Source organism: Ahaetulla prasina, chromosome 1, assembly GCF_028640845.1.
Source record: "Ahaetulla prasina isolate Xishuangbanna chromosome 1, ASM2864084v1, whole genome shotgun sequence".
Classification (NCBI taxonomy): domain Eukaryota; kingdom Metazoa; phylum Chordata; class Lepidosauria; order Squamata; family Colubridae; genus Ahaetulla; species Ahaetulla prasina.
The window spans coordinates 363,715,145-363,742,735 of NC_080539.1; the positions used below are offsets into that span (position 1 = coordinate 363,715,145).

General features: G+C 43.4%; 2 protein-coding genes across 4 annotated transcripts in view; one reads left to right on the forward strand and one right to left on the reverse strand.

Annotated features, from left to right (window-relative positions):
* Positions 1 to 2,162: 2,162 nt before the first annotated feature.
* On the reverse strand, positions 2,163 to 26,949 carry MOB3A (MOB kinase activator 3A). 3 transcript variants are annotated; one of them, XM_058163401.1, is made up of 4 exons: positions 26,796 to 26,949; positions 11,744 to 12,276; positions 8,885 to 9,087; positions 2,163 to 2,773 (listed from the first exon to the last, which is right to left on the reverse strand). In XM_058163401.1, exons 2-4 carry the CDS (start codon positions 12,156 to 12,158, stop codon positions 2,744 to 2,746), a joined length of 648 nt encoding a protein of 215 aa, XP_058019384.1. In that variant the 5' UTR covers positions 12,159 to 12,276; positions 26,796 to 26,949; the 3' UTR covers positions 2,163 to 2,743. The 3 variants fall into 3 exon arrangements, with proteins under 3 accessions (XP_058019384.1, XP_058019385.1, XP_058019386.1); XM_058163402.1 differs by having other exon boundaries at positions 26,800 to 26,910; XM_058163403.1 differs by lacking the exon at positions 26,796 to 26,949 and adding an exon at positions 14,711 to 15,440.
* The window catches only part of IZUMO4 (IZUMO family member 4), a 31,762-nt gene continuing 29,035 nt past the window's right edge, over positions 24,865 to 27,591 (forward strand). Inside the window, exons 1-2 of the mRNA XM_058163063.1 lie at positions 24,865 to 24,900; positions 26,766 to 26,894. Coding sequence (XP_058019046.1) covers positions 24,865 to 24,900; positions 26,766 to 26,894 — 165 coding nt within the window. The remainder of the gene's footprint in view (positions 24,901 to 26,765; positions 26,895 to 27,591) is intronic.

Below are 27,591 nucleotides of genomic sequence, written 5' to 3' on the forward strand. Positions count from 1 at the left end.
AGCAAGCAGGCTCATCGAATCCTTCCTCATGCAGTGTGCAAAACAACAGTTAAACAATCCTCAGAAAATGGCTGTCCACTTCCAACCTCAAGAAATAAAAGGAGCCACAATTTTCATAGGTTCACTGTCGTTATGAGTCTTATCACTAGGAAGTTTAGATAAAATCCAGGTAGCTGCAATTTGCATAAACACCACGCGTAGTCCTTGGTGTGCAACCGTACGTCAAACTATATTAATGCACCACGTGAAGACAAGCACAGGCAAATGGAATCAAATCATGGGCAGCCGAGTCTGTAACAACCAGTGACCCACGTCAACGTGGTATGTCATCATGACCTCATTGTGCAAATTATGTACCGAGATGATAGCAAGTTAAGTCATGCCATTTCTATGACAATAATGTATCTGTCAACGTTCCAGAAAACCCCCTCCTGCAGAAAAGACTCCGAGGCAAACATCTTTCAAAGTTCTTTTACTAGCATAGGTAAACTGGCACAGCTGGATAAACTCCGAATCTGAAGATCCCGGTTTTCCCTTAGTAGTACAAAACCCCAGACCACCCTCCCTTGACTCCTCTGCTGATCACGTGCTCCAATCACCAACCGTCCCATCTCGAGGCATCACTCCGACCACTCCTTCTCCAGATGCAGTCTTGGCCTGACCTTGACCGGCAGGAAGAATGTTATTATGTCTAATGACCCCTTGTACCAAACCCCCACCCCTTCTCCTACTTCCCCACACAGGAGAAAGTGGCAACGTGGAAGCCTTCGGCCTAGTATGGCTTCCAAAGCTGACAGTATCGTCTGTTGCTCCTCGCCTCCTTGCAGACACTCACAATCAGAGCTGGGGTGAGGGTGAGGACGGGACCAACAAGGAAGTAGATTTTGAGGAAGCACTAAGAGCAATCTGAACTTCCGGAGGGCACGGAGATGCCTTGGGAGGGCAAGGGACTCTTTGACCGAAGATCTTTGAAGCAGATGTTGGGTGGACTCCACCATACAAAACTAGAGTTTTTAAGGTTTTGAACTGAAGTAAAGAGGCACGGTGGCTCAGGGGCTAGGACATTGAGCTTGTCGATCAAAAGGTCGGCAGCTCAGCGGTTCAAACCCCTAGTGCTGCCATGTAACAGGGTGAGCTCCCGTTACTTGTCCCAGCTTCTGCCAACCTAGCAGTTTCGAAAGCACGTAAAAATGCAACTAGAAAAAATAGGGAGCACCTTTGGTGGGAAGGTAACAGTGTTCCGTGCGCCATGCCGGCCACATGATCACGGAGACGTCTTCGGACAGCACTGGCTCTTCGGCTTTGAAACGGAGATGAGCACCGCCCCCTAGAGTCGGCAATGACGGGGGGGGGGGGGGCAGGGTTAGGCAGAAAATTAGAAAACTCCCATATATAGTCTTCAATTTACAACCATTTGTTTAGCAACCGTTCGAAGTTTTTTGTTTTTGTTTTAATTTGAATTTATATCCCGCCCTTCTCCGAAGACTCAGGGCGGCTTACAATGTGTTAAGCAATAGTCTTCATCCATTTGTATATTATATACAAAGTCAACTTAAATGCCCCCAACAATATGGGTCCTCATTTTACCTACCTTATAAAGGATGGAAGGCTGAGTCAACCTTGGGCCTGGTGGGACTTGAACTTGCAGTAATTGCAAGCAGCTGTGTTAATAACATACAGACTTAGTCCGTTGAGCCACCAGAGGCCCCTGGTTGAAGCTGCAGCGCTGCTGAAAAACAATGTCTTACAACTGGTCCTCACATTTATGATCAATGCAATGTGATCAAGATTTTAGCATTTGGCAACTGGTACCTATTTAAAAGAGTTGCCTTTTGAAAGAAAACTAAAGCATCTTTTGAAACAATTATGACTTGGATTACTGAGAACGTCTATAGAAAATCACTTACAAGCTTCCCAGGAGCTTTCCGATCAGCAAAATCAATGGAGGAAGCAGAATTCACTTAATGACCTGTAAAATCGGGTATGGACTCACTTAACAACTGCACTTGCTTAACAATGGAACTTCTGTCCCCAATTGTGGTCGTAAGGTGAGGACTACCTGTAAACCAGGGGAGGCAGTCGCCGTCCATAAATTCCAAGTTCCAAGCATAGTTTGGCTCACTGTGCATGACCCAAAAGAGAAAAGTTAAATTGCCACAAGATAATTTCCTTCCTCTTTATTGGAGGACAGGAAACAAGAGCTGCTACATACACATATGCCAACAGGAGATTTCAAGTGAAAGAAGTGCTAAAATTTTATTTATTTATTTTTTTACAACATAGGTGAATTCCAAGTAATGGCCTAAGCAGACTCCTAAGCTACTCACAGGTGTGTCTGTGGATTTCTCCTCATTTAAATCAGTCGCTCCCTTGATGCAAAAGGTGTTGTCTTTTGAAGCCCAGGTGATTTTGCCGGGAAACCTCAAAATAACGCTTCCAAATCAGCCTCCCACCTCCCCACCCCTGTGATGTGAGAAGACAGACATGGAAATTTATGCCTTACATTTAACAGTGGTCCTTTCCTTTCTTAAACAAACATACATACTTCAATCATCCCGACAATCAGAGTGATTTTCCCAAAAATTCATTACAAGACCTCCTGAAAGCTCTTTTTCTTTAAAAAATAAAAAAGATGTATAAAAATGGAAGTCCCTCCAGATCATAAGATCTCCTCTGTTGGGCAGGAATGGTCTCCAATCCGGACGGCATTGGCTTGAAGGACAGCAGACAAATTCCCAAGATGTCAGTGGCACATCCGCGAAGTCATGTCCTTCTGTCAAAAGAGAGGGCACTTAAATGTCACTTAGAAATCACATTTTCTTTTTTAAAAAAAGGTTATTACAGGTATGTCTAGTTTAATGAAAAGAAGGACTAAGGGAGACATGATAGCAGTGTTCCAATATCTCAGGGGCTGCCACAAAGAAGAGGGAGTCAAGCTATTCTCCAAAGCACCTGAGGCTAGAACAAGAAGCAATGGGTGGAAACTAATCAAGGACAGAAGCAACTTAGAACTAAGGAGAAATTTCCTGGCAGAACAATTAATAAGTGGAACAACTTACCTCCAGAAGTTGTGAATGCTCCAACACTGGAAGTTTTTAAGAAGATGTTGGATAACCATTTGTTTGAAGCGGTGTAGGGTTTCCTGCCTAAGCAGGGGGTTGGACTAGAAGACCTCCAAGGTCCCTTCCAACTCTGTTATTCTATTCTATTCTATTCTATTCTATTCTATTCTATTCTATTCTATTCTATTATATTATATTATATTCTATTCTATAGGTAGTCCTTGACTTATGACTACCATTGAGCCCAAAATTTCTGTTGCTAAGGGAGACAGTTCTTAAAGTGAGATTTTTTTTAAATTTATTTGCATTTATATCCTGCCCTTCTCCAAAGACTCAGGGCGGCTTACACTATGTTAGCAATAGTCTTCATTCTATTTGTATATTTATATACAAAGTCAACTTATTGCCCCCAACAATCTGGGTCCTCATTTTACCTACCTTATAAAGGATGGAAGGCTGAGTCAACCTTGGGCCTGGTGGGACTAGAACCTGCAGTAATTGCAGGCTGCTGCTGTTAATAATAGACTGCATTAGCAGTCTGAGCCACAGAGGCCCCATTTTACCATATTTTTTTTTTGCCACGCTGTAATTGTTAATAATAATATGGTTGTTAAGTGAATCTGGCTTCTCCACTGACTTGGATTGTCAGAAGGATGCAAAAGGGGATCATGTGACCTCGGGACACTGCAACCGCCATGAGTCAGTTGCCAAGTGTTTGAATTTTGATCATGTGATCATGGGGACGCTGCAACGGTCGTAAGTGAAAACAGTCACACATCACTTTTTTTTAGCACTGTTATAACTTCGAATGGTCACTAAATGAACCACTGTAGGTCAGAGAACTACCTGTGTATTGAACTAAAGTAGTCCATGAATTATGACTGGTCACTTAATGACCATTCAAAGTTCTGACAGCCCTTCCTGGGGGCACTTGCGACCCCATTTTGAAGTTTCAATGGCCGCCTCCCCTCCCAGATCATGTGACTCCACTCTGGGCACTCTGCCATTGGCAGAATCCTGCAATCACATGATCACACTTTAAAACAGTGTTGCCGAAAAGCTATTTACTTCTGTTTTCAGCAAAACCAGCCCATAGCAAACCATTGGTTTGCTTAATGATCGCCACAAAAAAAAAAAAAAAAAAAAAAAAAAAAGATCATTAAACCAGGTTGGATACATGGATAACCTGATTTACAAGCATTGAAGTTACAACCATGATAGGCAGGCTTCATTATGGTTATAACTTGAGGACTGCTTTTAATTCAAGAAAGTATGAGGTAGTCTTTGAGTTTGGTTGCTTTCTCGCAGACGTTTCTAATCCAGGTAACATCATCAGGGCTAGTATACATCCATGCAACAGGCTCTCAAAATTAATGCATTTTTTTAAAAAAAAATTGCAAGAAAAGTAAACGAAGTCATGTACGTAGAGCTGAGTGGGAATTACATTCAGAGTAAAATAAAGGTAGGCCTCGATTTACAACCGTCCTTTTAGTGACCATTCAAAGTTGCAGCAGCAATGAAAAAAAAAAAGACTTACAACCGTTTTTCACACTTACGACCGTTGCAGCATCCCCATGGCCACATGATCAAAATTTGGGTGCTTTGGTACCTGCGATGAATTTATGACAGTTCCGCTGTCCCAGAAACACTGGTCATCATTTGTCACTTTCCCAATTGGCTTCCAACAAAGTCAACGGAGGAAGTCAGATTCACTTAACAACCTGCATGATTTTACAACTGCAGCGATTCACTTAACAACGGTGGCAAAAAAAACATTGTAAAATAAAATGGGGCAAAACTCATTTAACAACTGCCTTGCTTACCAACATAAATTTTAGGCTCTATGGTGGTCGTAAGTCAAGGATTACCTGTATTTTCTTTCCAAAAACAGTCTGTTTGCCTTTATGGAGGCTGGTTTCGATATAGGGAACAGTTGGGTAGGACTACTGCCGAGAATGGAAATGTACGCCATTTTAATTCCTTTCTACTCCAAAGAAGACAATCCACCTAACCAGTGCTGGGTTCAGAGTTCAGAACACCATACTACCACCAAGCACTAGGGTTAAATGGGCATCTCTTCCAATTTTTCCATCTATTTTTCTCCTCATCTCTCAGCAATCATATTGTCAAGGTAGTTCTGGGTGCAATTCAAGCTGCTGGTTATCACCTTTAATAATAACAACAACAGAGTTGGAAGGGACCGTGGAGGTCTTCTAGTTCAACCCCCTGCTTAGGCAGGAAACCCTACACCACTTCAGACAAATGGTTATCCAACTTCTTCTTAAAAATTTCCAGTGTTGGAGCATTTACAACTTCTGCAGGCAAGTTGTTCCACTGATTAATTGTTGTCGCTATCAGGAAATTTCTCCTTAGTTCTAGGTTGCTTCTCTCCTTGTTTAGTTTCTACCCATTGCTTCTTGTCCTACCCTCAGGTGCTTTGGAGAATAGCTTGACTCCCTCTTCTTTGTGGCAACCCCTGAGATATTGGGACACTGCTATCATGTCTCCCCTAGTCCTTTTTTTCATTAAACTAGACATACCCAGTTCCTGCAACTGTTCTTCATATGTTTTAGCCTCCAGTCCTCTAATCATCTTCGTTGCTCTTTTCTGCACTTTTTCTAGAGTCTCGACATCTTTTTTACATCGTGGTGACCAAAACTGAATGCAATGTTCCAAGTGTGGCCTTACCAAGGCATTATAAAGTGGTATTAACACTTCACGTGATCTTGATTCTATCCCTCTGTTTATGCAGCCCAGAACTGTGTTGGGTTTTTTGGCAGCTGCTGCACACTGCTGGCTCATATCTAAATGGTTGTCCACTAGGACTCCAAGATCCCTCTCACAGTTACTACTATTGAGCAAGGTACCACATATACGGTACCTGTGCATTTTGTTTCTTTTGCCTAAATGTAGAACCTTACTTTTTTCACTGTTGAATTTCATTTTGTTAGATAGCGCCCAATGTTCTAGTCTGTCAAGATCTTTCTGTATCTTGAGCCTATCTTCTGGAGTGTTGGCTATTCCTGCCATCTTGATGTCATCCGCAAATTTGATGAGTTCCCCATCTACCCCCTCGTCCAAGTCATTGATGAAGATGTTGAAGAGTACTGGGCCTAAAACCTTTACAGCCCTGCAAGGTAGTAATTGTGGCACATTCCACGTCCATTCTGTTAAACCACATTGTCTTCTGAAACCCAGAATATGTGCCTTCTCTCTTGTGGCACTCACCTATGGAATAGTCTCAGAAATGTAGACTTCAACTCCCAGAATCCCTCAGCCAACATACTGTATGGGGAATTCTGGGAATTGAAGTCCAGACATCTTTATGTTGTTGCTAAGGTTGAGAAACACTGGATTAATAATGTTTCCATTATTACATGACTATTTTCATCCTGTTTCTGGTTTTGTCCATAGAGATTTTATTGTTTTATTGCCAACAGCTTTTAGTGGCTTAGAGTTACCTACCTAAGATAGATAGCCATATACACTTTCTAAATAAATAAAATGAATAAATCTCAATAGTCCGATGTCCTTTATTCCACCTTGTCTACCATAAAGCTGTTGGGAGGATTGTCCAGCTACAGATGGAAAGCACCTGGGTGCGCCTCCCTTTCCTTTCTTGTTTCTCTTTTCTTTTGCAGAGGTATTCATGTTTATACAACTTGGTTAAATATCTAATCCTAATTGCCGTAATAAGTAAATAAAACCTCAGGTTGATGACATACATGTTATGCATCAGAGTAATGAAAGGGAATAGTACTATATGTTCTTTTTATACTCATTTAAAAAAAAACACAACTGTTCTATGGTCTTATTTATTTGTAATCGTCCTTGTTTTTTAATGGTTATTTAAGTTGTGTTCTTACTGTTTTATCATAAGCCATTCAGAAATGGGCGATTAAATAAATTAAATACCAAGCTTTAACAATAACATGCCCTAATGTTTCTATTGTAAGTTCAATAGCAATATATCTTCCGTGAATATCTGCCTCTATTAACTTGGCTGGTATATCTTTTCTCAAATAAACCACTATGCCATGTTTTTTCTCCAAAGCTGAAGCAACAAAATGTTTACCTAACTTTGAGTTTATTAAGTACTTTTGATCTGATAGTTTAATATGCGTTTCTTGTAAGCAAATAACATCATTTTTAAATTGTTTCAAATAATGAAATATTTTTCTTCTCTTCTGAGCTGAATTCAAACCATTGACATTCCAAGTCAAGATTTTATTTGCCATTACTGGGCTGCTGAAGCTTTTGAGCAATCAACTGAAGATCGTCCTCCCGTATCTTCGGCCGTGCTCCTCCCACCGCTTCTGTAGCAGAATCCTGAACTTTACTTTGAGTTTGTTGCTCCTTTTCTTTACGCTTAAGGGCTCCCTCGTCAGTCTTTGTTCTTGTGGTTGTTCCTCAGATGGTAACATCACTGGAATCACCTCAGCTTCCACACCCATTTGAGTCTCTTGAATTCTTTTTCTATTATTTCTATTTTCAAGTTTCAGCACTGTAGAAAGAAAATCTTTGGCCTTAAGCACTGTGTCAATACGATATCTCCTTCCTTGATAATACACTGTCAAACCAACTGGAACCTCCCATCTAAATTGAATCTGGTATTTCTTAAGTTCTTGTGTAAAAAATGTAAAGTCCTTTCTATCCCTTAACATCTTGGGAGGAATCTCTTTCAAAACCTTCAACTCCTGTTCTCCTATTTTCAAGTTTTTCTGAAAAGCAACTTGCAAAATTTGATTCCTCACTGTTCTTTTCAAAAAATAAACCACAATGTCTCTAGGAAGTTTCTTTTGCCTAGCAATCCAAGAATTAACTCTATAAATTTTGTCAATTTGATAAGCAACCTCTTGTGGATCAAGTTCAATAAATTCAGCCAGAGCTTCTGATAAAATTTTTTTTAAATCTTCCCTTTTCTCCTCATTCAAGCCCCTAATTCTCAGAGCTCCTTCCATCATTCTATACTGCATCACCACCACTTGATCTTCATTTTTGTCCAATTTGATTTGCATTCCCCCCATTCTATTTTCTATTTGTTGATTTGACTGAACAATTTCTTGCACCTCCTCCTCCACCACCTCCAGTCTTTTTGCCAAACCTTGAAAAGCCATCAAGATATCTACAATAGAACAATAGAACAATAGAAGAATGGATATTGAAGGTTGCCAATTTGGCTGAGATGGCGAAGATATCAGCCTTTTTGAAAGACAATACGCAAGAAAGATACTTAAAGGAATGGAAAAAATGGATTGACTATATTCAACGTAGATATCAGATTAAGAGTTATCAGACTGTTTTTGAATGATTATGATGTATTATTCTTGATTGTTTTTGGGGGAAGTTAGGAATTGATGATTGTAGGGGTATAATTAAGTTGGGATGAAAATTTTTTAGCATATGTTTGTTTTATTTTTAACTATACCTTGTGCCCGTTCCGGGAAGTCGGGGGGGGGGGGTTGTGAAGGGAGGGGAGAGGAGGGGGGGAAAGGGGAAAAAAAATTTTGTAAAACTTTTTGAATAAAAATAAATAAATAAATAACATGCCCTAATGAATTCTGTGGCTCTTCATTAAATAAAAGTGCATTCTTTTTCTCTTAAAACAACCAAACTCTTCAGAGATTGCCAAATCCCACTGTTGTAAAGTGAAACTTGAGGAACGAACTGCTGGAAGTGCGCAATACCTGGGGAGCTCAGGAGGGGGAGCCCTCCATCTCTCTCGGCTCAGGTACCTGAACCAAGTTTCCCACCCACCCACCCACACCCACCCCGACCCCCAAGTGGGAGGTCAGCAAAAGCAGCCCCGACCCTGCACTCACCAGAGGCTCCAATTCCTTGTTGTCTATGAGATTGAACTCTTTTACAAAGTAGTAGAAGTGCTTGTAGCATGTATTCACGTGGGCTTCCGAGCCCATTTGGGCGATACGATCAAAGTGGTGGATGTAGACATGGACAAAGACACGGAAGAGACGGGAGAGGATCTTTTTCACAACCTGGAGGAAGTTCTTAGGAAATGGAGTACCTGTGGAAGACCACGACAATTAACCTTCTTTCCTTTTTCCCTTCCTCCTTTTCTTCTTCCCATTTTCTTCCTCCCTTCCTTCTCTCCCATCTCCCTTCCTTCCTCCCATGTCCTCCCTCCTATCTCCTCCCTCTTTCCCATCTCCTCCCATCTTCTTCCTTCCTTCCTTCCTTCCCTCCTTCCCTCCGACTTCTTTAATCAATTTATCATATCCATGGCAAAAAAGATAGCAGACAATTTACTGGTAGGTGACTAGGCCAGTATTAACAATGCAAGTTGCATATTCCCAAAATTGGAATGTCCCTTTCCAGCACCCAGGAAGAGGAAATAAAATAAGGAAAAGCTACCACAAAAGGAGACTTGGGTTATATACTCAAAATAGTCAAAATAGGCAAGTATAATTTAAGATTTTACCAAGATATAAACTGAGTCTAGAACACTAATCTGAGAGTTCAGTTTAGTCAACAGACTAGAATTAAACAAGCCAGTGCTGAGCGTGAAGGCAGCTGTAGAGAAGATGAAGCAAAGGCAACTGGATTTCAATCAATAGCCATCAAGGACTGAAAAGGCAGGACGGGGCGTGTGTGGAATTAAGAGAAGGGAATGGAGGAGGCTGCTAGTTTACAAAATTGGGAGACAAAAAAGTGCATCTTACAGTCTGAAAAATATGGTAATTATTATAGCATAAAAACAGAGTTTAATGATTACAGGTAGGCCTTGACTTACAACCATTCATAACATAACATAACATAACATCAGAGTTGGAAGGGACCTTGGAGGCCTTCTAGTCCAACCCCCTGCCCAGGCAGGAAACCCTACACCATCTCAGTCAGATGGTTATCCAACATTTTCTTAAAAATTTCCAGTGTTGGAGCATTCACAACTTCTGAAGGCAAGTCGTTCCACTTATTAATTGTTCTAACTGTCAGGAAATTTCTCCTTAGTTCTAAGTTGCTTCTTTCTTTGACCAGTTTTCACCCATTGCTTCTTGTTCTACCCTCAGGTGCTTTGATGAACAACCTGACTCCCTCTTCTTTGTGGCAGCCCATTTGATGACTGTTCAAAGTGGCACTGAAATATTGACTGGTCCCCATATTTATGAGTGTCCCAGCATCCCTCCTATCGTGATTAGAATTCAGGCACTTGGCAACTGGTATTTAGGACAATTGCAGTGTCCCAGGATAATGCAATCACCATTTGCATCCTTTCAAACTTGCCAAGCAAAATCAACAGAGAAATAGATTTGCTTAAGAACTGCACGATTCACTAACAACCGTAGTGACTCACTTAACAACTGTGGCAAAAAGTGTCGTAAAATCGGGTGTGAATCACTTAACCACAGCCTTCTTTAGCAAATTCTGATCCCAGTTGTGTTCTGTTGTTAAGAGATATTTGCTAAATGAATTCTGCCCCTTTTTATGATCTTTCTTGCCACAATTGTTAAGTGAATCACTGCAGTTAGTAACACTGTTGTTAAAGTTAGTAACACCGCTGTTAAGTGAAGCAGGCTTCTCCATTGACTTTGCTTGTCAGGTCACAAAAGGGGACCCCAGGACACCACTGCAACTGTCGCAGATACGAACCAATTCCCAAACATCTGAATTTTGATCCCATGACCATGGGGATGCTTGCAAGGGTTGTGTGAAAAACAGTCATAAGTCACTTTTTTCAGTGCCATTGTAAAGTTGAACGGTCACTAAATGAACTGTTGTAAACCGAGGACTACTTGTACTTGTAATTCCATGACTGTTAAGTACAGATAGTCCTCAACTTAGTACCTCAACTGAGCCCAAACTTTTAATTGTTAAGCGAAACGTTTGTTAAGTGAGCTTTGCTTCATTTTACAACCTTTCTTGCCCCAGTTGTTAAGTGAATCACTGCAGTTGTTAAGTTAGCAATACAGCTGGTAAGCGAATCTGGTTTTCCCATTGACTTGGCTTGTCGGAAGGTTGCAACGGGATCACATGACCCCAAAATATTGCAACCGTTATAAATACGAGTCAGTTGCCTAGTGCAGGGGTCTCCACTTTTGGCAACTTTAAGCCTGGAGGACTTCAACTCCCAGAATACCCCAGGCAGCAAAGCTGGCTGGGGAATTTTGGGAGTTGAAGTCCACCAGGTTTAAAGTTGCCAAGGTTGGGGCCTAGTGTCTGAATTTTGATCACTTGAACATGGGAATGCTGCAATGGTCGTAAAATGTTAAAAAACGGTCATAATTCCCTTTTTTCAGTGCCGTTGTAACTTTGAACGGTTACTAAATGAACTGTTATAAGTCGAGGACTACCTGTGGCTCAGACTGGTAAGACAGTCTGTTATTAACACAGCTGCCTGCAATTACTGCAGGTTCAAGTCCCACCAGGCCCAAGGTTAACTCAGCCTTCCATCCTTTATAAGGTAGGTAAAATGAGGACCCAGATTGTTGGGGGCAATAAGTTGACTTTGTATATAAATATACAAATAGGATGAAGACTATTGCTAACATAGTGTAAGCCGCCCTGAGTCTTCGGAGAAGGGCGGGATATAAATGCAAATAAAAAAAAAATACAGTGACTTTAGCCATTTTTGCAGTGGCGTCACACTATAAAACTCATGTTCATTTTCTGATCAAATGTGTCATTTTCTTCCTGGCTTTTTCATTCCCTTCCCATCAACTCACCGACGTTTGTAGGGAAGAGATCCTCGTTGTTGATCTGCACTTCAATCCAATCCATGAGAAGGTTCATGTATTTAGGCGCTGAAAGAGCAGTGGGCTTGCGGTATTTCTCATCCTGCCACCGATACTCGTACTTTGGGCCGCCGGACATAACCGGGCAGGATTTTTCTGTGCAATAATCACTGATTGTCCCATAAATGAGATTGATGCGGTTGAAAAAGTCCACCACGTGAACAGCCACCCAATCGTTCAGCTCCTCATCGTGAGGGAGCTGCACAGCCAGCTTTAAATCCAGCCCAGCATTAAGGGATGCCTGGGCCTTTTTATGAAGCTCAAAGCGCTGTGTCCCAGGTTCAAATTTCCGTTTAGGCCGGAAGGTCCGATCCTTGTTAAAAACTTGTTTCAAAGGATTGGCCATCCCCTGTTCCCCGAAGTTCCTTGAAATCTAGAAATCCACCACCACGGGCCTTCCAGGGGTGTGACTGCTACAACCACCTTTAAATCTCCTTTAGAATTCCGCTGGTGAACTTTGTAAACTGCAAGACAAAAAATATATATCAAAAGGAGTTTGAGGGAAGTGGGAAAGGAAAGAAATCTAAAAAGGATGGTCTCAAAATCAATTCTAAAATTTGGTTCTTCGGGGACTTCTTTAATATTCCGTTCAAACTCCCGTTTAAAAAACCAAGGTAGAATTGGGCAATATTTAGACATTTAGGCCTGGGTCAAAAAACCTTGCCTGGCCTTTGTGGAAATGCAAATTTGAGAAAAAAGACAGTCACATACACAACAGCAATACAGGTAGCTCTCAATTTATGATCCTAATGGAGCCTCTTATGGAGTTGTAACTTGTGACAGTCATAAAGTGGGTCAGCCATGTGACGGATCCGATTTTATGACCTTTTAAAACAAACACTGTGGTCGTAAAAGCAAACCCATTGTTTGATATGGACGTTTTTTGCCAAAAACTGGTTAAAGAGATAGATAGATAGATAGATAGATAGATAGTCACGTGACCATGGGATACTGCAAATGACCATAAACATGGGTCTGCTGTGTTCCTGACATGCTTGGTCACATGACGGCAGGGGTGTGGCCATCATAACTTTGGAACCGGGTCATAAGTAGCTCTGGGGAAGTCCTATGTAACTTTGAATGGTCACTAAGTGACCGGTCATAAGTGGAGAACTAGCCGTACTATTAATGACTTGTGCAAGAAGGAAAGAGTTCTCAGCCTCACATTTAAAGAGAAAAAGTGAGAGGCTTGATTTCTTAGAATCTTCTCTGACTTGGAGAATCCTCATTGCTTTTAAGCGTCACACATTCCTAACACTCTGCACATACCACTGAATAAAAATAATAGAAGTTACTCTGGAGCTTAATAGCTGTGAGGGGAGCCTGACTGAGGGGAAAAAAAAGAGGGGAGGGTAACAAGAGGAAACCTCCTCTTCCGCTCCCTTCTAAAATCAGCTACTTAATTCCTTTAAAGCAGAGACATCACCCTGCCAACAAAAGTGCGTATAGTCAAGGCTATGGTTTTCCCAGTTGCAATGTATGGCTGTGAAAGTTGGACCACAAGGAAGGCTGAGCGCCAAAGAATCGAGGCCTTTGAACTCTGGTACTGGAGAAGACTCCTGCGAGTCCCTTGGACTGCAAGGCGAACAAACAAGTCAGTCCTAGAGGAGGTCAACCCTGACTGCTTTTTAGAAGGCCAGATCCTGAAGATGAAACTCAAATACTTTGGCCACCTAATGAGAAGGATGGACTCACTGGAGAAGAGCCTAATACTGGGAAAGATTGAGGGCAAAAGAAGAACGGGATGACAGAGAACGAGGTGGTTGGATGGAGTCACTGAAGCAGTCGACGTGAGCTTAAATGGACTCGAGGATGGTAGAGGATAGGGAGGCCTGGAGGAATGTTGTCCATGGGGTTGCGATGGGTCGGACACGACTTCGCAACTACTGTGGTTTCCCCAAAAATAAGACCCTGTCTTATATTTTTCTGAACCCTGAAATAAGTGCTTGGTCTTATTTTCAGGGATGTCTTATTATTTTGGGGCACGTAGAGCAAGACGAGGCTCCCCTTGCTATCTTACCTGATTTCCAGCTCTGTCTCCCTAACCCTAACCAGAGGAAATGGCGGGGACAGGCTGAGCATGCATTTAAATATTTTCAGGGGGGGCTTATTTTCGAGGGGAAGGGGCTTATTTTAGCACATGCACTCAAAAGCCCGATTGGTCTTATTAGAAGAATAGAATAGAATAGAATAGAATAGAATAGAATAGAATAGAATAGAATAGAATAGAATAGAATAGAATTCTTTATTGGCCAAGTGTGATTGGACACGCAAGGAATTTGTCTTGGTGCATATGCTCTCAGTGTATTATCAGGGGATGACTTATTTTAGGGGAAACAGGGTAACAACAACAAATTTCCTTTAAGTTTCCTTTAATTGCTTCCCACTCAGTAGCCTTAGAAGAATCTTGCCCTGTCTGATAATTTTCCTGGTGTGTGTGTGTCTGCATTGAAGATAATCATATCCAAAGTCCTTCTCATCCAGCATCTGATACCCACCAAGGGATACTTGCCAGGACACGTGAGCAAAGCCAAGCCTAAAGTTCATTCCTAGTATGGATAGACCTCCCCTAATCATGGAGTTTCCTTATCTGCTTCTCAGCCCTGGATGTAGACCCAGCCCCAATCAATTCAAATTCCCTTTGGACTGCCTCCGTTGGCTGTTTCTCCTTTCCACAAACAGGTATGCACAGATAAGACACCTCCTAATGTTGGACAAAAAGGGATGCGGTGGCTCATTGGCTAAGATGCTGAGCTTGCGGATCGAAAGGTTGGCAGTTCAGCGGTTTGAATCCCTAGTGCTGCGTAACAGGGTGAGCTCCCGTTACTTGACCCAGCTTCTGCCAACCTAGCAGTTCAAAAGCATGTAAAAAACGCAAGTAGAAAAAATAGGGACCACCTTTGGTGGGAAGGTAACAGCATTCCGTGCACCTTTGGCGTTGAGTAATGCCGGCCACACGACCACGGAGACGTCTTCGGACAGCCCTGGCTCTTCGGCTTTGAAATGGAGATGAGCACCGCCCCCTAAAGTCGGGAACGACTAGCACAAGGGTCAGCAACCTTAAACATTCAGAGAGCCATTTGGACCCGTTTCCCACAGAAAAGAAAACACCGGGAGCCACAAAACTCTGACTATTTCCTGAGCGGTCACAAAACTAGCATATATAGTTGAATTAAAGATTCTGTTTTCTTCTGAAACTTTTCTTTTCTTGGATTTATCCATGGTCGGCCTATCGGGGGTCGAAAAGCTTAATAAATTGCGTGTTGGTGGGTGTCGCACATTGGCAGTTGTGATGCATAGTTTGAGCGACAGGGAACCGCAGCAGAGGGACGAAAGAGCCACATGAGGCTCCAGAGGGTTGCTGACCCTTGGACTAGCACATATGTGCGAGGGGAGCCTTTACCTTTTAATGTTGGACATTTCACTGATCCTGTTTGGGGGGGGTGGGAACCTATTGGCCATATGAATAAAAAAATCAATGAACTCTTCACTCAATCTCCATCCAGAAAGCCACTCTTTGAGAAGACTCCCCTAATTCTCCAAAAGGCCTCTCATCAGAATGCAGTGTGGGAGCAAGTATGGAGAAGGCAGCAGGAGACAGATGCTGTGACTCTCTGATTACTCAGAAACCACTCAGAGCCTCCCCATCACCGCATCCTGTAAGCACCCATTTCAGTTCTGTTAAGAAAGCGGAAATCCAGTGAACGTTTACACCCAACTTGCAAAAAAGGAGAAGAGAGCAAAAGAATTCCTTTCGAAGCCCAAGGCAACAAATTACTAATTTTCCTCTGAAATGAACTTGTTTGCCGCGATTTAGCTCAGTCTTTCCCAAACAAGCTCTCTCTCCCTCCCTCCCTCCAGAAAAGCTGATTCCAATCACCATCATCCACAGCCACATCAAAGAGCTTGGCCAGCTGACATTATGGGGATGCTGGAGGAATTGGGGAAGGCAGAGCTGGGCTTAAGCTACCTTACGGGGTTGTGGTAAGAGGAAAAGAAATAGGGAGAGGGGACTGTCATTTTGAGCTGCTGAAGGAAAGGGAGAATATAACTTCAGGAAACAAACAAAACCTGTATTACAGAGATTAAAGAGTCTGGGGTAAGAAAAAACACATCTCAGTTTACAATCTGTCTGGTGCTGGCCTGAGGTTTCCAGGAAATGCATAAGCAAGGCTTAAAAGCAATATCCTTCCCCTCTTGCACGATGTGGTAACTAAGGTAGACTGCCACTGTTCAGGGTAGAGCCATGCCTGTCTGTCCATCTTCTATCATCCATCCACTTATTATATTTTTATTCCTCCTTTATTACTTATAAGAAATTCAAACTCAAGGCAGTGAACATACATAATATTCCTTCATCCTCCTCTTTTCCCCCCACAACAGCAACCCAGCAAAGTGGGCTGGACAGAGAGAAATTAATAAGTGGAACGACTTGCCTGCAGAAGTTGTGAATGCTCCAACACTGGAAATTTTTAAGAAAATGTTGGATAACCATCTGTCTGAGATGGTGTAGGGTTTCCTGCCTGGGCAGGGGGTTGGACTAGAAGGCCTCCAAGGTCCCCTCCAACTCTGTTGTTATTATTATATAAATGACTGGCCGGAAGTCACCTAGCTGGCTGGACAAGAATGCACGGTGTCTCCTGCTTTCTAGGCCAGCATCTTAGCCACTATTCTAAACTGGCTCTCCATCACACAACACATGCAGGGTCGCACAACACATGAAGTTGTCTTGCTTGTAATTCAGTCCATTCTGAAATCCTCCTATTTTGAGTTTTGAATAACTCGAGGGATTGTGCATAAGGCTACCACCAATTTCCCCACAACAGCAACCCTGTGAGGCAGGTTCGCCTGGGACAGATGGAGGGATTGTCTCAGTCATTCAGCTGGTTTTGATACCCAAGGAAGACTAACACTCATGGGTCTTCCAGTTTCTGGGCCAGCATCTTATGTACTTACATCAGGGATCTGGTCATGGTCCACTGCAATTATGCTGGCTGGGGGAATTGTGGGAGTTCAAGTCCACAAATCTTAAAGTTGCCAAGTTCGGAGACCCCTGCACTACACCAAACTGGCTCTGGGTGTTGTGGTCCGCCAGCAGCCTGCGGAGCTGGCAGCCGAGCCAGACATGAGGAGGCTGGAGTCAGGGGATGGCCCAGATGAGGGTTCTGTGTCGGAGACAGAGATGGGGCGAGGGCCATCTGGGAGCAATGCGTGGCCTCCGGAGCCTCCAGAGGCGGACAGCAGAGAGGCAGAGGAACAGGAGGAGCCTGTTCCTAGTGCACACATGCGAAGAGCTGCCAGAAGGCAACAGCAGCTAAAGCAAAGAGGACAACTCAGGAGTAAGGCCAGGAGATGATTGCCCCTCCCCCCATAAAGCTTAAAAGAGCAGCAGTGGGGCTTTGCCAAGAAAAGCCTTTGGCAGGGTGCCAAAGAGGACAAAGGTTTGTGATAAGGCCAAGGACTTTTTCTGAAGGATTTGTTTTGAAATTAATTTGGACTAAGCTGGGAACGAAGTAATTCTCAGCTGTTCTAATAAAATATGTTTGTGTAGGACTGATTGTGTCCGGTAATAACTACTTGGGCCTAGGTCACAACACTGGGTTTGAATAACACCAATGAGAAATGCAGGAAGGAACCGATCCAACTTAAATAGAGACAGCAGGATTTATCTCGAGCTGCTGACAAGGCAACTCATTTGTTTATTGACTGTGTTCCTAAGCAGCCCCACATCTGTGGTTCTCTGGATGCTGCACACAACAATTGAGGTTTATTTTACACAAAGAAAATTGCCACCACCAAAAACATCAGAAACTTGGGCATGTCTAGTTTCATGAAAAGAAGGACTAGGGGAGACATGATAGCAGTGTTCCAATATCTCAGGGGTTGCCACAAAGAAGAGGGAGTCAAGCTATTTTCCAAAGCACCAGAAGGCAGGACAAGAATGGATGAAAACTAATCAAGGAGAGAAGCAACCTAGAACTAAGGAGAAATTTCCTGACAGTTAGAACAATTAATCATTGGAACAACTGGACCACCATTTGTCTGAAATAGTATAGGGTTTCCTGCCTAAGCAGGGGGGTTGACTAGACAGGGGTCACCAACCTTTCAGACCTCAGGGACCACTAAAATCATAATTTTAAATCCCGAGGACCACTAATATGAATTTTTTAAAAAGATAAATAGTATTTAGTGCAATATAAAAAATACAAATAATTTTTCCGCGGACCACCAACATTTTCTCGCGGACCACCAGTGGTCTACGGACCACTGGTTGGTGACCAATGGATTAGAAGACCTCCAAAGTCTCTTCCCACTCTCCTCTCCTCTCCTCTCCTCTCCTCTCCTCTCCTCTCCTCTCCTCTCCTCTTGTATTCTATTCTATTCTATTCTATTCTATTCTATTCTATTCTATTCTATTCTATTCAGAAAGAAAATACTGACGCAAAAGTAATTGTTGTGAGACACATGCCACTGCACCAATAAAATATAAAAATATAAGTTCCAGAGATGGATGGTTATGAACACACTGGAGAACAAAAGGGCCACACTTGTAGGGCTTTCAGAGTGCAAATCTGAACTAGTGCAGCGTTTTTCAACCTTGGCAACTTTAAGATGTGTGGACTTCAACTCCCAGAATCACCCAGGTGGCTGGAGAACGTTAGGAGTTGAAGTCTATTGTAAAGCTGCCAAGGTTGAGAAACACTGGTCTAGTGATTAAAAGGGCTGGACTAGAAATCAGGAGACCATGAGTTCTAATCCAGCTGGGAGACTTTAGGCCAGTTTTTCTGGTTCTTGACCCAAGGAAGAAGCCAATGACAAACTATTTCTGGAAAACTTGCTAAGAAAACAGCATTTACGTGTCCAGGTAGCTGCCAGGAGACAAGACCTCAAAAATGCTCCTTTAAAACAGAGTTCCCCAACCTTTCTCATTTGGCGGCCCAGAGTGGGTGAGTGGGGAGGGGAAAAGAGGGGATGATTTTGTGGGAGGAGCAGGCACATGTGCATGCATGCCTTAGTGCCCGCAGCATTTGCAGCAACACTCATGCGATCAATTTACAAAAACACATTCAAAATGCAGATGGACAGCAGAGACAAAAGATTTTTTGAAGTGGCAGAGGAAGAGTACAAAGTGTTTCCCCCCCCCCCACCAACCCCCAAACTTGAAGTTCCTCAATTTGGTTGAACTGATGCAAAACCTCAATGAGTAATGCCGCTGAAGTGCACTGGCGGGGCAGCTGCCCTCCACCAAAAAGCCACTGAAAAGGGGAATAAAAAATTAAAAACCTAGTAATCTTATTTATATAGTAGGGCCACTTCCTCTGCCATTTAAATTTTTTGGAAGAGGCTGTGTTGGCCTTTGGCAGCAGGACCCCAAAACAGCAGCAAAGTTGAAGGAGGAAGGGAAGACTCGCAAAAAAGAGCCGGTTTAAAAGGGGAGAAAGAAGAGATCAGCATTCTCGCCTTATTTTGTAAGTTAATTTCCCACCAAAGTGACAGAGTGGAAGGGAGCCTCAAGGTCATCGAGTCTAACCACCGATCAATAGCATAGCTGAGAGATGGCTGCCCCATCTCAGCTTAAACTGAGTTTAGTGCCACTCAAGGCAGTCTGTTCCACTGCCAAACAGCTCTTAATTCAATAGCTACATGATGCATTGTCAGGTCATTGATTGTTGCTTATTCACACGAATAACAATAAAAAATTACACTGTAATCCATTCTCATGGCTTCTCTGGATGAGTTCCCCTATGAAAAGAGAGGAACATTCTATCATAATTAGCAGTTACTCTTTCTGTCTTACTACAGGTAGTCCTCAATTTACAAAATTCATTTACTGACCATTCAAAGTTGCAACGGCGCTGAAAAAAGTGACTTATGACCATTTTTCATACTTATGACATTTGCAGCTTCCCCACAGTCATGTGATTTACATGCAGATGCTTGACAGCCAGTTTATATTTCTGACGGTTGCATTGTCTTGGGGTCATGTGATCACCTTTTGTGACCTTCTGATGAGCAAAGTCAATGGGGAAACCAGATTCACTTAACAACTGTGTCACTGATTTAACAACTGCAGTGATTCACTTAACAAATGTGGCAAGAACAGTCATAAAATGGAGCAAAGCTCCCTTAACAAATTTCCCACTTACCAACATGGGCTCGGTTGTGGTTGTAAGTCAAGGACTACCTGTACTAGATTGACTCACTCCATCTGGGGTTGGGAGGAAGATTTGAAAACTTCCAGCATGTGTACAATCATTTAGGCACCATTACATGTGAATTACGTGCAGATCAAGATCCTTGGACCTGGATTCTTCGACTGCATGAACCGCCCTGAGTCCTTCGGGAGATAGGGCGGTATATAAATTTGAATAATAAATAAATAATAAAATAAATAAATGCATTCACATGACCTATAGTGTTATCCAACCACTACAGGTAATTATCAACTTATAACCATTCATTTAATGACCAGAGTTATGATAGCGTTGGAAAAGTGGTTTATGACCAGTCCTTGCACTTATGAACATCACAGACCCCATGGTCAGGTGAGCAAAATTTGGACACTTGACAACCGCCTTGTATTTCTGATGTTTACTGCATTCCAGGGTAACATGATCACTACCTGTGACTTTATTATGGGGCTTCCAACAAGCCAAATTAATGGGACCATGTGATTTGGGGTTTATGGATTTTCCCTTTATCCCTAGTAAATGATGCTAGAAAAAAAAAAGCCGGGAAACTATTTTAATAGCTGAGTTTTTAAACAATGTGAAGTAGATACTGGTAATCAGAAAAGTAGAAAATTTTTGGGCTCTACCCTCCCAGCATACCCAAATCACATCTTGTTATTTAAAAGACGAAACTAAGACTTTGTATAATCAGACTTCTGTCTTCTTAATAGTTCTTTGAAATGATCACATTTTCAAGATGAGTTCCAGCTACAGGAAATTCTTTGTGTATTTCTAAGTGGAACTCAGCCAGGCTTTTCAGAGAAAATCTTATTCCCTCCATCATGTTAGAAATGACACTCCAACAGGATGTTGGTTTGGACAGATTCTAATCTGCTTTTCCAGAATACAGAGAATTTAGCCTGCAATCTTAGATAACCAAAACTTCTGTGGTGAAAAATAGGGTTACTAGTGAGTACTTAGAGGGCACAGCGGTATAAGGTAATATGAAAGGCTAGGATAGATAATAAGTCACTTTGTAGCAACAAACATTTATCAATTTTAGAACACAAAACAACAATCTGCTGAAGCTCACAAGGTTATTTTGAATTGTTTGTACACAAGATAGGATAAGTGCCAAAACTCCAAACTTGGCAGTTATGAAAAACATTAAATGGCATTGAGCTAAATATAAGCAGCCATTTAAAGAACCCCATAATATATACTCACTGACTTAATACACCAGACAAGACTATACTAAAATGGAGTTGGATGGTTGGCAGATCAACATACAATGAGAACGCAAACACTGTTTTAAGAATTTGTGGAACTTTGTATTAAACCAGGTGTATTAGTTCTGGGTTACAAAACAAAACAAAAAAACAAAAAAAACAACCTGATTAGCTGTTGTCTAGATTTATGCAGCCCTGTGTGGTGGTCTCTCATGATAGTAAGACACGACAAAGTCATTGTCGTGTCCCACTCCTCCTCTGATGGCCAGGTCGGGGAAGTCCGTATCAAGTGTGCCTCTGCAGCTCTGCCAAAGTCCTATCAGAGTCCTCAGGGTAGGCAGGAATCCAAGGTGTGACTTCAGCAATCCAGATTAGACTTTGCCTGACTCAGAGAATGCCAGAAAGCAGATCCTTTATATAGGCCATGGGGTGTGGTTCCATGACTCAGCACTTATCCAGGCCTGCCCCTCCCTTCCTTTTGCTGACGTCGCCTCTCCATTCTCCGGAAGCGTGGATCTCTCCAGCCTCCAGCTGTTGGTAATTCCAGCTCGTGACTGGCTTCATATTCCTCAGGCTCACATGCTGTGGGGGAGGGGTTTAGTTGCTCCGTCTGCCTGGGCACGGTACCAGGACTGGGGGCTGGAGGCATGTCAGGCCATTCGTCTTGCTTGGACTGTCTGGGCATGGTGCCAGGGCTGGAGGCATGCCAGGACATTCTTCTGTACTAGCAGTGTCTGGCAGGAGATGAGAAGGGCCCAGCTGCGGCGAGGGGGGCGAGCGAGGCACAACAGTCATTTTCTCGGGATGAGAGCCCAGAACAATCTCCGGAACCCTCTTTTATTATGTTTAGGATAAGGTGGGTGGTTACAAAAGGCAAGCAGGGGCAGTTACATTTTTGGAAGGTATCTTAAGTTGTGGCAAGCAGAGTATGGGAGGATACATATCACATGCTGCATGTGGCAGATGCAGCTGCTGTTCTATATGACTACGTGCGAAAACTAGCTAGATAAGGAAGTGGTTTGTGGTCACTCATATTTTGCACAATATGTATCGAGAACTGCGCAAAACATTCAGAGCTTGGGATGATAGCTCTTGTTCCGTGCGCATGTTTCAGCAGGGCGAGCCGGCCGCACGCACACACAGTATGGTCAATGATTCCTACATCTCCTCTGTTTTTGTTTACGAATTCACGAGTTGTATCTGCACTCAAGTGACTGATGTTATCCTTTGCAGGTTCCACGCTTTCCAGCGGGAGGGAGATGAGATCTTCGCTGTTGTTGTCCGACTCTTTGTCTGTGCATTGGGCGAGAAGGCTCACCTTTTCCTCCTTCCTGTTTGGATGGTTGAGATTATTGATGGTCACTGTGTCGAATACCAGATTTTCGATTGTGCCAAGTTTTTCTTTAATAAATGTTAGCAGGCGATTAAGGATGCAGGGGCCAAATGTGCACAGGAGAATGAGAATTAAAGGCCCCGCTAGGGCACTGATTAATGTTGTTAGCCAAGGCGAAAAATTAAACCATCCTTCGAACCATCCCTGTTTCTGTTCCCTTTCCTTCTTGCGGTTATTTAGACCTTCCCTTAATTTATTCATTGAGTCCTGCACAATGCCAGAATGATCGGCGTAGAAGCAGCATTCTTCCTTTAAAGCTACACACAAGCCACCTTCTTGGAGGAAGAGAAGGTCCAGTCCCCTTCTATTCTGGAGGACCACCTCAGAAAGTGAGGTGAGAGATTTCTGTAAGTGGGTAATGGATGTCTCAATGCGACTTAAGTCCTCATCGATGGCTGTTCTGAAGGTTTGATATTGTGTATGTTGATGAACAAAGGAAGCAATGCCTGTTCCCGCCCCCATGAGTCCCAGGCCTGCAAGAAGAGCAATTGTCAATGTTGAGATGGGCTCTCTTTTGTACCTAACGGGAGTAGAGATGTCAAAGGAGCGGTAGATATCATCATCTGTAGGGTAATTATTATTATTTATTCAATTTTTATACCGCCCTTCTCCCGAAGGACTCAGGGCGGTGTACAGCCAAGATAAAACAAACGGTACAATATACAATTAAAATACAAATTTAAAAACTTATTAAATAATTGGCCTAAAAACTTTAAAATATATAAAACTAAAAAACCCCTTAAAATTAATAATAGAAAATTTAAAACCAATAAAATATAAGCCAGCCCCGCGCGAATAAATAGATGTGTTTTCAATTCGCGGCGGAAGGTCAGGTATTTGGCGTAAACCCAGGGGAAGTTCGTTCCAGAGTGTGGGAGCCCCCACAGAGAAGGCCCTTCCCCTGGGGGCCGCCAGCCGACATTGCTTGGTGGACGGCACCCTGAGAAGTCCCTCTCTGTGAGAGCGTACGGGTCGGTGGGAGGCATGAGGTAACAGCAGGCGGTCCCGTAAGTACCCAGGCCCTAAGCCATGGAGTGCTTTGAAGGTAGTGACCAAAACCTTAAAGTGCACCCGAAAGGCCACAGGTAGCCAGTGCAGTCTGCGCAGGAGCGGTGTTAAATTCGTGGTATTATTTGAACCAAAATGCAGAACCCAGTGGTGTTGATGACACTGCCATAGGCGCAGGCGGTGAGGCCCGTGGAACACGCCCACCAGCCATTATCCGGGGGGATGTAAATCATGGTTGTGCTGATGTTACTATGTGTAGTGTTGCAATATTGCGTATAAGCTGAGGGCACCTTTCCTATGCAAGTCCCGGTGCCAGTAATAGTCTGAACGGTTTGGATGCCCTGTTTCCATCGGCATAGACAGTCATTGGTTAAAGTACTGAACTCACTCCACAAGGCCATGGCTTCATAATAAGGGGGTTGAACATTACAGCAAAACCAACAGGCATTAGTGAGGTTTGGGTTGGAGCTGTTGAGGAGTTGGTAGGTTGCCGCAATCAAGTCTCATAAGGGGTTGTTCCTGGGTTTTATAGAGAGTGGGTTACTACGAGTGTTATTGGAGATCGGAGTGGTGACAGTTGGCGGGAGGGGAACATTGTGGTTTATCAGGACAGTATTAGGTCCTAGTGGTGCCGGTGGTGCTGCAGGGGTCTGGATAAGTTTGATGGTAAAGATGTTGCCATAGTCCTTGTATCCCAAACGAGTTTGATCATACATACGGGCTCCCCAAGTCATTCCTGCGGTCCAGGTTGCTTGTTTTCCTTTTGGCGTGAAGGATATCTTTACGGGGTTGCAATGTCCCTGTATTGTCCCATCTGCTGCCTTCTGTTTGGAGCACGGCAAAGATTGAGTGGTACGTCTTACAGTGATGTAATCATCTGATTTTGGAGGGGTCCACCAGATATGTCCTGTAGAGACACAGCTCCAGGAGGCGCAGAAATATTGGTCCGCCCCGCCACAGGTTTGTTGATACTTTCGCTCTTTGATATGTCCCGGGCAGACGTAGAAATGATGTTTTTGTATAAATTTGTCATCTTCTGTACCATGTAGCATTTGTGCAAAGTCAAAATACAAATCGGGAAACCATGAGCCTGGTACCTGAAGTGCTGAGGTGGAGTTAAGAAGGTCATGATGCGTATCCAGGACAACCCAAGTCAGATTCTGTGCTTGATGGGCAGAATTTGATGTAGCAGGTGGGAAGTATGACAGCACCAGGGCGGATTGAAAGGACAAAAGGGAAAGTATCCGCATGATGAGGTGTCTCCCGTACGAAGAGAGTCAATTGCCGGTATGATTCAGTAGGGAAGTGTCAATGGTGTCAGATGGGGGAAGGTCCCTTTTTTTTGTTTTTTGATGGTAGGGACGGATATGTCGACCAGGGATCCACAAGGTCTCACCGTTGATTTGAACGGCAGCGTAACCTCGTCCCCAGGTGATGAGTTCAGCAGGACCTTTCCAGGTGGGTCAGGAAGTCGTTTGAAGTACACCAGTGGTCTGGATGTTGCTGCAGTAGGAGAAGCAGAGAAGTGACGAGTTGCTGCAGATGATGGAGGAGTGCCCGTCAGGTTCAGGAAGTTGATGGTGTATAAACAGGTATTTGTTAATCTGGTTTCAGTTTGTTGTGTGAAACCCAGCAACTGTGAATGAAGGCAGGAGAATCCATTCAGATTTCCTGGATTTTCAAGAGATACTGAAACTCTGGCAACTCTCTTTCCCAATACAGCTCCACCCCAGTGCCAAGGAAATCTGGAAACGTATTAAGCAACACCATTCACAAGCCTGCTGTCCTCCAGATTTGTTAAACTATAACTCTCATCATCCTCCACCATCTTGGCTATCCGACAAGAATGCAGAGCTACCAGGCTGGAATTTTGAGATGACGAGATGCACAACCCATTTGAGAAGAAAGGGGGGGGGGGAACAATGCTTTTATATGATGTTTCTTGACCTCCTTTCTCTCAGGACCTTTCCCCACTTATATAATGGAAAACCCCTAAAGAGATTTTATTTATCTGCATTATATTTACTGATATTTACCACATTGAAAATTAAAACTTCTGCCACTGCTGCTTCTCATGATAGTTTGAGGGGAATTGTTTGACAGGCTGGCTAAATAATGTTAATTCTGGGGACCCCTGAAAGATCTGCAGGGGTCCCAGGACCGCATTTTCATAAGTTCTAAAAGATTGCTGAGACCCTTGGCATCATCCAAGTAAAAATGTTTGTACTATTTCACTGGACAGACAAAATCCTGACCATAAAAAGAAAAGGAAAAAAAAAAAGCAACAGAAAAATTTTATTCTTTAAAAGAGTGTTTCCCAGCCTTAGTAACTTCTAAGACAGGGGTCTCCAACCTTGGCAACATTTAAGACTTCAACTCCCAGCAAAGCTGGCTGAGGAATTCTGGGAGTTGAAGTCCACAAGTCTTAAAAGTTGGCAAGGTTGGAGACCCCTGTTCTAAGATGGGTGGACTTCAACCCCCAGAATCCCCCCAAGGTAGTTGGGGGAATTCTGGGCGTTGAAGTCCACCTATCTTAAAAAGTTCCCAAGGGTGAGAAACACAGTTTTAGAAAGATCGCCTTAAGGTCAGGAAAGTTAACACACCGCCTGTTTTCAAACCGCTTCCACATCACGGATATTCACAGCTCGCAGAAACCAGCTTGTGAAACTTCCCATACCAGGGTGGTAAACCGGGTCAGCTGATCCGGAGTAGCAAAGGGTTGTGAGGGTCGGGCGCGTTTTTCCCCCCCGGCCAGCTGCCAATCTCATGAGAGAGAAAGAAAGAAAAAAAGGCGCACGAGGGGCGATCAAGTAATAATCATCCTTGGCGAAAAGTAAGAGAGAGAGAGAGAGAGAGAGAGAGAGTGTCCGTCCGTCCCCCCTTCATCCTCAAGGGCCGTTTGGAGCCACTCTCCCTTCTACTACGCCTTTACTACATGGCTCCCCCTTACTACGCTTTTGCTACTCCCGCGGGCAAGGAGGGCTGATCGGGATAGAAGACGGCGGAAATCCAGCTGCACGAGGCGCTGCTGCTCTTCGTTGCAACACCAGATTAAAGAGAGCCGGCGATCGTACTTTTGCTGGGGTGGGGGGGAGAAATGCAATACGAGCGAAAGCAAGCAAGCAAGCAAGCAAAAGAAAGGGATCGTGTAGACGCGGGCAGAGCCTCGCGTGCATCCATACCTGCCTCGGGGTCTTGACGAACCTTCCCAACGCGGGAGAAACAGCCTCGCTCTCTTGCTCTCTCTCCGCAGCCCGAAAAGGCGTCCGTCCGCCCTGCAGGCAAGATTTGAACCAAGCGCCACCCCTTCCGCCTCTCCTTCCCCCTCCGCCCGGCTGCCTTCCCTTAAACGGATGAGACCCGTATCTTTTGCTTGTAAGGATGGCCTATATAGGGGGGTGGGGAATTCCCTTCCCGGAAATCCTTGGCTGGAAAAATCAAGCGGGGTTTTTTTTTTAATTGCCCTGCACCAAAGGCCTCTCTCCACGTGGACAGAGGAGATAGATGGGCGGGGGGGAAGGTTTATTTTTATTTTGATAGATTTCTGTTCTGCCTTTTTTTTTTTGCCTCACTCTTCCTGATGGCTGTTCTATTCTAGGAATAAAGGATAATAGGAATAGGAATAAAGAAGAATAGGAATAATAGGAATAGGAATAAAGAATAAAGGATAATATTGTAGGAAGTTGTTAAATTTAAATAATAAATAAATAAAGTTAGCGCCCACCCCTCCCCTAGGAAAATGAGATATTTTAGGAAATATTAAAAGGGCAGAATATTTCCCATAAAAGGGAGGCAGAAACTCAGCCCTGACATCTTTGTCAATGGGCCATTAAGGCCTGGGCCAGTTTATTCAACATAACAGAGATCTACCTCTTTCAGGCAGAGCCATAGCAGGAATTGCCCAAAGCCCTTTCGTGACATCAGCACCCAGCAAGAGTCAACCAAGCCTGGGACTCAAAAGACAACTTACAAAGTTAC

Excerpts from the sequence above, each read along its gene's own strand:
- MOB3A (XM_058163401.1), bottom strand. The coding sequence starts at position 12,158 with ATGGCCAATCCTTTGAAACAAGTTTTTAACAAGGATCGGACCTTCCGG. Across the intron at positions 9,088-11,743 it reads TCTCTTCCCTACAAACGTCG|GTACTCCATTTCCTAAGAAC; the intron begins GTGAGTTGATGG and ends GGTCTTCCACAG. Across the intron at positions 2,774-8,884 it reads ACAAGGAATTGGAGCCTCTG|AAGGACATGACTTCGCGGAT; the intron begins GTGAGTGCAGGG and ends CTCTTTTGACAG.